The sequence below is a fragment of the Cricetulus griseus genome, chromosome 6 (genome assembly GCF_003668045.3).
Source record: "Cricetulus griseus strain 17A/GY chromosome 6, alternate assembly CriGri-PICRH-1.0, whole genome shotgun sequence".
NCBI lineage: Eukaryota > Metazoa > Chordata > Mammalia > Rodentia > Cricetidae > Cricetulus > Cricetulus griseus.
The window spans coordinates 130,454,399-130,466,403 of record NC_048599.1 but is presented as its reverse complement, the minus strand read 5'-3'; the positions used below and the strand labels follow the sequence as shown (position 1 = coordinate 130,466,403).

Below are 12,005 nucleotides of genomic sequence, written 5' to 3'. Positions count from 1 at the left end.
GTATGTAGCCCATCCTGGTGGGACTCTCACTGTGTAGCCCAAGTTTCTGTCTATCTCTCAGTAATTCTTCTACCTCAGCCTCCCAGTTCTGGGATAACCGGTGTGTGCCAGCACTCCTGGCTGTAATTCTATTGCTTCTGGAGTTGCAAAATGGGAATCTGAGTTTAAAATCATGGTAGCTATATTGTTTCATCATTTTACTTCCTTCTTTGATAACAGTTTGTGATGGAGCCCCTGCCACTTGAGCTACCCGTTGATGCAGTACAGCGCATCACAGCTGAACTCAAATGCCACCCAACAGATGAGAGGGTTGCTCTCCGCTTGGATGAGGAAGATAAACTGAAGCAATTTAGGGACTGTTTTTATATCCCCAAAATGAGAGATCTGCCTTCAAGTAAGACTACCGGGAAGGGTGGTATAAATCAATTTAGTAATTAATTTATCTCTGCTAAAGCATGTGATTGTCATAAATCTTTGAAAACCATTGTTCCATTACATAATAGAGCTGTTACAATTGTTTCTGCGAAAACAGCAGGCTTCTAGTGCCACCCTATCAACCTGTCTACCTACCTGAGCCTAATATTCTTTATGTTTCTTATCGTTCCTGAATACAATGCTCACATGGTTCTTATGCTGTCACCTACTTCTCTGAACAATACAGAAGCTGATTGAAAGTATAGGCAGAGGCGTTTGCTTGTTCTCAGCACTTAAAGCACAAAGCAATGCTTTTCAAAGCGATATTAGAATGTGTCTTATTTTGTGGCATCTCGTTGATGATAGCATGGTGCTTGTCTGAGAGCTAATGTATTTGTGGCTGGGAGTATTGGGAGGCACATTATGTGAACAGCTATCTTTGCATGCTATAAGGAAAGGCAGCATGTGTCAGAGCTACAAGAAACCCACACTGCATTTCTAATATGACAAAATGACCCATGTGGTCCTGTTTGGGGGAAAATCCTGTTTTTAAACATATGCAGCCCAGGCACAAAAGATATGAAGCATCTGGTATCAAGCTCTGTTACTTTACATCAATGAGAAGGCTACCAGGTTGACTGGATTGAGTCACAAAATCAGTCTCACATGATTTATATAGTCTAGCTTCTTTTATTTTTCCTTCAAATTTAATAAAGTGGATCCAAGTTTGAATACTCAGAATCCAAGAACCCCCTCTAACATTATTCAGGATAGGTTTGGGTCATGTATTCTCATTTGGCTTACACTGTATGAACACCCCTGTGAAATGTGACACCTATAAGATCGATACATGTGTGACTGCCATGTCTAGCATCAGACATAATTTTGGAAAGAGGAAAGTGGAGTGAAAACCAGGTATCACAGGATGAATATACTTGCCTCAGAATTGAATACTTAAAAATAGATGAGATGTAAGATTTTGTTGGGAGGATTTTAGCATATTGTTTTCCTATATGTTATAAGTAGAAGTTTCTGGGGCTGGAGAGATGGCTCAATGATGAGGCACACATATTGCCCTTCCTGGAGATCAGAGTTCAATTCCCAGCACCCATATCAGATGGTTCACAACTGCCTATAATTCGAGCTCCAGGGCATCAACACCTCTGGCCTGGCACCTGAATTCACATTTACAGACCCACAGAGAGACAGACAGACATATAATTTAGTTTTTAAAATAAAAGTTTCTTTTAAAAACGGCATTTCCGCCGGGTATTGGTGGCCCACGCCTTTAATCCCAGCACTCGGGAGGCAGAGGCAGGTGCATTTCTGTGAATTCGAGACCAGCCTGGTCTACAAGAATAGTTCCAGGACAGCCTCAAAAGCCACAGAGAAACCAGGTCTCAAAAAACAAAACAAAAACAAAAACAAAACGGCATTGCCTTTATAATCATTTTAAAATTGATACCATTGCTCTGTCCCTAAATGTACTATTTGCTTTGAATTTTTGCTCATCAGACTTGCTTGGGAAAGTCATAGCTTGTTCTTAAAGAAAATAAAGAGTGATGATAAATTGATTCAATAAATAACTTAAATTTGTTTTAATAAATTGAGTTTCAGACAGAAAAAAAAATTGGTTCATCAAGACAAAGCATGATTTCCTTGAGAACAGCCTGAGGGTGAACAGGGACATTATTTAAAATTCTGTTTCTTAGTTCTGGCCCCAGAACTATTGAATCACAGCCTTAGGTTGAGGACATTGTCACCTATTCTAGATGAAACTGGGTGATATACTGGAGGTGGAGCCATTAATCTCCAATCTTGTATTCTCATTCTGTGTGTGTCTCTCTCTAAGGATTCACTCATTCAACCAGCATGTCTTCATCATTTTCTGATGTGACTCACTTTGCTCAGAATAACTGAGTGAAGTAAGTAGGGATTTGTAGTGTGCTTGGCTGTGTATCTAATGTGAGGAAACCGGTATTAAGGAAAATCACAAAGAACATAATATATGTTCTACTCTCAGGTACTGCTTGGCATAACTCTGATGATGGGTGTTATTTTGCTCAAGATCATATGGGATGGAAACTTCCATATGGTGACATCTGTGTGGGGATGACAGAGGAGTGAGAATGTGAGCCCTGTGTAGATCCAGGTGATATAAGCCGAGGAAGGCCTCACGTTTGTACTATTAAAATAACATCCAACTCAGTAGCAAATGATGGTGGCTTCTCTTCTGTTTACTTTTACAGGATATATATGCATACAACAAACAATATTTAATAGCATAGAGCAATGATAAACATTCTGAAAGACTAACATAAACCCAGAGCCAAGAGCTTTAAATGCTGAGCGATAAGAAACAAGAAGCAAAGGGATGCAAATCAACAAGGACTAGAAAAGTAAAAGCAACACAATTCCCAGTGGTAGAATTTTCTTTTTCTGTTTTGTGCTACAAGATCTTGCTCATAGCCCAGTATGGCTACAAACTGATGGTTGTATTTCAGCCTCCCAAGGGCTGGGACTGCTGGCACCTGCCACCATTCTCAGCATGTACCTTAGAATCTCTAGAAAGCACTGAGTTTATTAACCTGATAACTTATGGGGTGGTTGTTTAATTTTTGCAGTCTGTTATATACCCTAGACATTAATACACTGTCTGAGGCGTAGTTGTCAAAGATTTACCCTACCTTTTCTCATCTCCTTGTTGGTACGCTTGGCTTGCAGAGTTTTGCTTATGTTCTCCTCTAAATAGTTTCAAAGTTCCAGAACTTACCTCAAGTTCTTTGATGCATTTTTAATGGATTACTATGCAGGTTGGGAGATAAGACTTCAGATTTAAAACCTACAAATGCAGAAATGCATGCAGAAATGCTACTTTGTCCAGCCCCATTTGATAAAAGTCTGTCTTTCCTTAGTGATGTATTTTTTGTTGTTCATAATGTGAGGATTTTGTATATGAGTCCAGTGTTCATTTCCACCTCTCTCCCCATTCCACTTCTTCCTGTATCTCCAACCCCCTCTCTAATCATTACCTATATATGTTTTATAAATATCTGTGTATGAATATACATATGATATATATATCAAATAATCCACATATATGTCATCACTTAAAAATTAGTTGGTAGATATTTTTAGCCCAGGGGGGCTTTATTCTGTTGATCTGCATGTATGCTTATGTTCTAGTATCATGGTGGTTTTGTTACTGTGGCTCTGTAATAAAATTTGGTATTGGGTTCTCTAGTACCTCCAGCATTATTCTTTGTAAGAGTTCCTTTCCTTGTGGTATTCCTGGTATTTTCCAATCTGTAAAGAATGACACATTTACTCAGCAGATTGCTTTTGATAAATATTTTCATAATATATATACATATATATATATACATTTATGATATATATTATAAAATGACTACTATACATGTCATATATAATATAGATGTAATTCTGCCAATTCATTAATATGAGATATTTTTCCATCTTCTGTGAGTTTTTATTGTAGAAGTATTTCATCTCCTTGATTACATTTACACCTAGACACACATGCGTACGTGTGTGTGTGTGTGTGTGTGTGTGTGTGTGTGTGTGTGTGTGTGTGTGTTAAGCTATTACGCATTTTTTAACCTTGATTTATTTCTCAGGAAGATCGTATAGAGAAGAGCTACTGATATTTGTGTGATTTTCTCTCCTGTTCTATTGCTGGAAAATGTGTATAAGACTTAAGAGTTTTCTTGTGCAATCTTTTACATATGGGAGCATTTACAAATGAGAATAATTAGAATCTCTTCCCTCATTATACTCTTTATTTCTTTCTCTTGACTTTGAGGATTCTAAGATTTTGAGGACTGTATCAAATAGGAGTTCTGTGCTAATGAACTGATCAGGCAGTTCTTGAAAGAAAAAATACAAATAACCAGAAACTAGAAAAATGTTCAACATCCTTAAGCCATTATGAAATTGAAATGGAAAAGTTTCTTAAGATTCTATCTCACCCTAGTTGGAATGGATAATATCAAAACAAAAACAGAAGGAAGAAAGGGGTAGTAAAATAACAGCAAATACTGGCAAGAAAGCAGGGAAAGAGGAGCCCTCCTTCCCTACTGCCTAGGATGTAAACAAATGTGGCAACTGTGGAAATGAGGGTGGTATCAAGCTTTCTTTTAGGCCACCAGCCAGCTCTCAGATCATGACAGGAAGACTCATTAGTCATTACGAATAAATGCTTGGCCTTATTTTATGCTGGTTTCTTGATAGCTTTTATAACTTAACATCTGTCTCTTCAATGTTTTGCCTTGGGGATTTTATACTTTCTTTCCTTCTATATATCTTACACTGCTTCTCCACCATGTTTTGCTGGTGATATCCTGGCTTCTAGCCCTGGGCATGTCCATCCCATTCTCTCTTGTTCTCTCCTCCTTTTCTCTAATTTTCTCCTCCTGTTTATTCTCTCTACTCGCCAGCCCAGCCTATTGCTTTCCTACCTAGCCACTGGCCATTCAGCTTTTTATTAGATCAGATGCCTTAGGCAGGTGAGGTGAAACCAATGCAACACATCTTTGCATAGTTAAATAAAATTCAACAAATGTAACATACCTTCACATAGTTAAAGAAATGTCCCACAGCATAAATAAATATAACACATCTTTCCATAGCTAAAATAATGTTCACAGCAGAATGTAGAGGATGTTCAAAATCCAAGTCAGAAATACCATATTACTCTATTCTGCCACATTCTTACATGGCTGAAGGACTCTACATTGTCATGCCACAGAGATGGTTGCATATCCATATGTTTTCATTTGTTTGTTTGTTCAGCTATTAGTAATGACCAGGAAATTAAACCAGTATTTCATATCTAGCAAGAAAGGAACAGATAGAGAAATGCACTGCATTTAATGGGATGTTATGCAACCATAAAGAAATATGAAAAACATCACATTTCCAGGAAATAGATCAACTCATTGTGCTAAGCAAAATAATTAAACTTGTGTGCACAAATACCACATGCATTCTCTTTCATGGGCATTCAGAATTGTGTGTGCAGGTTCTTAGAGCTAGGAAAGAGACGAGGAGCTCTTTTTTTTGCTATTTTTTATTTTATTTTATTTTATTTTATTTTATTAGTTTAAATTAGGAACAAGCTTGCTTCAGATGTCAATCCCTTCTCCATCTCCCTCCTCTCCCCCCCAACATCCCACCTGCCCCTAGCCATCCTCCCTCTACTCCCCAGGCAGGATAAGGCCCTCAAAAGGGGCTCCCCAAAGTCTACCACATCATCCTGGGCCAGGCCTAGGCCCTACCCCATGTGTCCAGGTCAAGAGAGCATCCCTTCACAAGGGATGGGCTCTCAAAATCCCTTTTTTTTTTTTAAAAAAAAGACCTTCCATATTTAATACAGTGCGCTACTTCTGTACAAATGGAAAAAAATTAAGTTCAACATTTCTAGACCAATATGTCTGTTAATTTTTGTACAATGCCAACTCAACACGGTAAACTGGGATACTTTTTTCCAAAGTTGACTGCACAGTTAAATTTTCCAAAAATTCAATATATATATATGGGTATACATATATATATATATATATATATATAATATATATATATATATATATATAAAGACCAATGATCGCAGTATGTTATGCATCAATAGCAGCAGAGACGAGGAGCTCTTACGGGTGAGGAATAGGTTCATGCAATACATGGAATAAGAAAGCAGAAGGAGGATGATGTGTGGGAAGGAAAGGGAAGCCAAAGGCAAGGGGGAGTGCAAACAAGAAACCAGTGGGAAAAAAGGACACTGGCATTTATGTGTGAAAGTATCACAATGAAATCTATTACTTCATATGCTAGCATAAAATTTAATTTTTAAAAATTCTTCAAGAAAAAGCTGCAACTACAATTTATAGTTTTCTAATTTTTTAATTAAATGAAAGTATAGTCTAGGTTTCCATTAGGATTTTTCAAAGTTTATGAGCTTTATAAAAATTTCCTGGAATACTGTGGCAAAATATTATTTTAAGGTGTGTGACTTTGGTGTGACTTTTGTACTTTTGTTTATGCTGCATTTGTTTAACTTGGTGAAGCTGTGATTCTTTGCTTGTCTAAATCATCTGATGGTTTAATAAAGAGCTGAACAGCCAATAGTGAGGCAGGTGCAAGGATGGGCAGGGCTGGCAAGCAAAGAGTATAAATAGAAGGAAAAATTAAGAGAGAGAGAGAGAGAGAGAGAGAGAGAGAGAGAGAGAGAGAGAGAGAGAGAGACAGAGACAGAGACAGAGAGAGAGAGACAGAGAGAGAGAGAACAAGGAGAGAACATCAGAGGCCAGCCACCCAGCCACCCAGCCACCTAGCCAAGCACAGAGTAAGAGTGAAAGTAAGATTTACAAAGACAGAGATAAAAACTCAGAGGAAAATGTAGATGGGTTTATTTAAGATAAGAAAAGCTGGCTAGAAACAAGACAAACTAATGCAAGGTATTCACAAGTAATAATAAGCCACTTGCATAATTTACTTGGGAGCTGGGTGGCAGGGCTGCTCAAAAAGCCAAGAGAGTAAAAAATATCATACATCTATAGAATACTATTAAGGAGAGGATGGAAATATTCATACTGAGCTGGTGGTATTCTTAACACTTAACATTGTTCTGTAGGTTATAGCCAATGATTAAAGGAAAGAAAGAAGGAGGGAGGGAGGGAGGAAAGGAGGGAAGGAGGGAGCGAAGGACAGAGGGAGAGAGGGAAGGAGGAAGAGGAGAGAGGAAGAGAGGGAGGATGGGAGAAAGAAAGAAAGAAAGAAAGAAAGAAAGAAAGAAAGAAAGAAAGAAAGGTGGGAGGGAGGGGGGAGGAAGAGAAAGGAAAGAGAAAATGTCAGTGAGAAGATAGTGATTGTGAGAAAAGGGGCAACAAGACCAAATTAGTAAATGTAATGGAGGTAAGGAAAGGGGCTGAGCTTCAAGATAGACATGAAACATTTATTAAACAATAAGTTTAATGTTAGGAGACGCTGCACCAGCCCAGCTTTATGGTATAGATTAAAAAGCAGTGACATGATTCATGTAATTAGCTTGTTTTAGGCAACTACTCATCTAAAAAACTATTGTGGTTTGCTGCTTTACCATGCATGTCCTCGATTTAGAGTTGAGGAAGGTAACAGTTAAGTTTCACAGAAGTAGGAAGCATGTGGGAACAAAGGGAAGACAGAACAAGATTCGCCTTCTTCATTGAGGAGGGTTTCGGAGTTTACCTAACATGTCCTCACCTAACTGAAAAAAAGAAAATAAGTGCTGATAAAAATGTGTTTTTCTTTATTATACAAAGAGATTTATTTAAATGCATGTGTAAGGCTGCATGAGTTTATGCAAACTACATACATGCATGTGTTCCTGGGGGCTGGAGGGCATCAGATCCCATGGAACTGGAGTTCCAGGCTGTTGTGAACTGACTAACGTAGGTGCTGAGAAACCAGATTCTCTGCAAAAGCAGTAAAAACTCTCAACTGCCAAGCCATCTCCCCAGCCTCACATTCAAACTTCATAGTCACATGCCAAGCTAACAATTCTAATACTATAAAGGAAAATGAGAGTAGAATCAGGGAAGTTCTAACAGCTAGGTTAACAGTGAAATTATAAATTTGAGAGTCATCAATATTTAGGTAATATTGGAAAATATAGGCTGGAACATTAAGAACTATACATCCCACTGGGACAAAATGTCTGAAAGTGCAACCATAAGGGTGAGCCTGGAAGACAAACTATTAACAGAGTAGGGAAAATTGAATCTGGGAACACATAATGTGTGTAGAAAGGCATTCTGAGGAATGATAGTGATCACCAGCTTGTGAGGTCAGAGGGACTGAATCCAGCCTTGTAATCCAGCAGTTAAGGAAGTGTTATTTAATAGGCTTAACTTTAATCAAGTCATTGGAATGATAGTGGGGATATATTTTTGCAGGTGTAATTGAAAGATTAGAAACTGGAATTTACAGCCATTTTCCAAGAATCTTTCGCTTGAAAAGAAGAAAACCAGTGATCACAGGGAGAGAAAGAAAACCTCAGATGTCTTTGATCCTGGCTGCACTTTAAGAAAAATAAGCTGAGGAGAGTGAGATAAAAAGACAAGGTTTTCAGCTAAGAAGAATTTATATTAGCTTTGTTGTGTATCCTCACATTTTCAGCTCATGGAACCCACAAAGCTAACATAATCTAAAATGCTAAAGACACTCTTTGTCAGTTTTCAAGACATGGGCCTAGTGGGCAAGATCATCAATTCAGATGGCTATTTCTCAAAGAAAATTCAAGGCCCAGCCTAATCATTACATTCTATTGACAACACAGTCCACATCTTACTCTTTGGTGCAACAGAGGGTTGGAAACAAAAATGTGTTTATCAAGGCTGCAAGGTTTCAACAAAGTATTATGGCAAGGTCTACTTTCTCCTGCAGTTGTTGTCTTAGTTTCTTTTCTATTACTATAATAAATCACCATGACCAAGACAAGTTATAAAAGAAATCATTTAATTTGCTTATGGCTGGAGTCCATGATGGAGGAGGAAAGGAACAACTGAGAGCTCACATCTTGATGCACAACCACAGACAGGGAGAAATAGTGGGAATAATATGAGTCTTTTGAAACTTCAAACCCATCTAAGTGGCACACCCCCTCCAACAATGCCACACATCCTAATCCTTTCCAAACAGGTCCACCAATTTGAGATCAAGTATTCAAATTCATGTATTTATTCAAACACCAGAGTTGTATATCTTTTTCCTTAAGGGGAATTTACTTTCAAGAGTATAGGGAAATCCTCAAAATACATCCTTTCTTTGAGAGTCTTCCACCCCATAATTTCCAGACTACATAGTGGACTGAGTCAAAAGGGATGTAAGACTATATAAACTGTAGGGTAAGTCTGGTAGTGAACCATATTTTTCCACAATCTTCCTCTTCGAAGATAAAGTCCTAAGGGCTCTGGGTGGGCATAGCCTTGCATCCTCATAAAAAAAAGAAGTAAAAATAAAAACCATCCTCTCTTAGTAGCCATGAATTGTCTGTAGGTATTTATCTATTGGTGAATCCATGTGAGATTTATGCCATTCACACTGGCATCTCAAATGGCATAATTTTTCAGGTATTATTAGGTGACCATATTTTTAAGTTTCAGGGCAAGGCACACTACTCAGCTTCAAACGGTCTGGGTTCATGTACCTCTTCGAGAAAATGGAGACTTCAATTTGTCACGTGTTCTGCTGTTGACACTGGGGGCAAGGAAACTGGGAACAAGCTTGACAACTGCCCACATTGTTTTCCTCCTCAGAGATGTGGCCAAGAAACCTGAAGCTGAGCCAACATATGGCTACAGGAAAATGAGATGGACAGCATGAGCAGAAAACAAACCAACAATTGCAATATCTCATTCATTCTTGACAATTTTTAGGGGAATGCTGTTCTGACAAGAAAAGAAATAGTAGGATTCTCCTAGAATTCTGACAGACAACAAAGCCTATGGTTTGGGGTTTCTGGTTTCATGAATTCCTCAAGCATAGCAAGAAACTGTGAAGCTCCTTTGCCGTTTGGCTGTATTTCCAGTTCTGACGATTTAGTCTAACCTACAAATATCCCTTAAACATGAAACTATCCCAATCAGCTCATCACAAACTGAAAGTGTCCTAAGGAGAAAATGCATTTGGAAGTTTAAAAGAATGAGTGAAATTTAAGTCTGTTAAGTTGAACCAACTCATGCCTCTGCTGTCAGTTCTCCAGAGTCATTAGATGACCACTAGACACACCACAATAGACTCCAGTGTCATCTGGAAGTGTTTCACCATATCAAGTTGTGCCTGACTGCTACCTAAGTACAAAATACAAGCAAGGTTTTCCACAGTTCAAAGGAAGGTAAGTACCCATTGTATCAGAACTGAATTTTTTAAAAAAGCTTTATTTTAAAATGTTTTTAAGGCAGAATATGTTAGCACCCTCATATTTCATTTTAGTGGCCAGGAACAGAATTGCTCCTTAGGAAGTTTGACAGGCAGAATTATATGTATTAGATAATGGAAGAAAGGGAAGCATTCCCTTGCCTATTGCCTTGCTTCTGAGGCATCTTCATCTTCAACTAACATTTTGACCTGATTCCTCGGAGGACTGTGATCTCAGATATATGACCATGAGCCTAAATCCCAGCTAAGTGCTATTCCAGACTGCTGAAGTGCAGTTCAATATTGCCAACAGTAGCAACAAGCCTGTTACATCAATAGCACAATTATTAAGATTGGAACAATTTTACAATTAGGCAGTTTGCACCTAAGGAATTCAGATTACAAGCCTGGCTCTTTCGGGTTGTAAGGGGCTCCGAGTAATCAAAACATGAAGGAAACAACCACAGCTGGGCCCTCGGTGTTTTCACCGAGTGATTGTAACACAACCAGCAACCATTTCATGTCTATTAACCTACAAAAACATTGAGTACCTGTGAAGACTAGACTATCTTTCATTTATGTCCTTTCCCTTCCCTGTCTTTGCCCCCTGCTCCTTTCCTTCTCCCTGCCCTTTAACATGGAAAGAAATTCCTATTTGAGACAAAATTGAAGATAAAAACAAAAGCAACTTATTTCAGCTTTCTTAAATCAACAGTTACAGTGTCACCATAAGACAATAGTCTGGATCAGGATTCCAATCAGACTGGGCTACACCAGCAGCCCTAGAGAGGACAGTCAGGGAGCAGCCTGAGTAGAAGTAAGGAAGAGCCCTATGTATAAGGTTTATTCTACAGTTGTTGAGAGGTAGCAGAAAAGTTAGTGTCAGTTCAATAGAAAAGCTCTTGTCACTATAGTCATTCCAGTCACCAGCCAGGAGCAGGACACAGTTATCTGAGCTGTTAGTGCCAAGAATTGGTTTGCTGGAGTCTCCAATGCCTGAGCCAATGACTAAGCAGAGTAAAAAAAAAATAATAAAATAAAAATAAAAAATAAAAAATGCTGTTCTGTGATGCTTTAAGTAGACAGTGTCTTTAGTTACCCTTTGTGTAGTAGTCTTGCTGTCCATTCCCTGGCCCTCTGGTAACCACAAACACCCTGGAGTCAAGGAAGAGGGATGAGGTATTCTTCTAAATTCCTCATCTGTGCAGCAGCCATGAAGGCAGGAAAGGCTGTAAGTGCTGTTTCTGAGGAGGGTTGAACTGAGGCTCATGGAATACTTGCAAAACTAGGCCAAAATAAAACTCCTTAATTCAGAGCCCTGTTTCTACTTCCCTTCCATAAACCTCTGAGGACACTACCAGCACTGATAGAGGGCACTCAGTGAGCCTTGTGTCAACAGTCAGGAGGCCAAGAGGCTATGAGAAGGAAGTTGTGTCTTAAAGGGGAAGAAAATTTAACAACCTAATAACACTGGGCAGAACTGAGGGCAGTGATCCAAAATCCATCCTCATATGTTCACTACTATCTCTGTTTGTTCTCTAGGGAAGGGAAACAAAGATTGGCATGGTGATCCATCACTCGGTCAGTCTGGCCTTATAGTCTGATTGATCATAACCTTGGAACATTATGGCAAAGTCTGCCATGCAAAGCTTTGTTGGCACAGGAAGGTCACTGTAACCTAG

General features: G+C 38.7%; 1 protein-coding gene across 1 annotated transcript in view; it reads left to right on the top strand.

Moving 5' to 3' along the window:
• The first annotated feature begins 225 nt into the window (after window positions 1-225).
• LOC100771448 (kynureninase) overlaps window positions 226-12,005 on the top strand; it is a 146,051-nt gene continuing 134,271 nt past the window's right edge. The window contains exon 1 of the mRNA XM_035446822.1: window positions 226-394. Within this exon, the coding sequence (XP_035302713.1) occupies window positions 226-394 (169 nt within the window). The remainder of the gene's footprint in view (window positions 395-12,005) is intronic.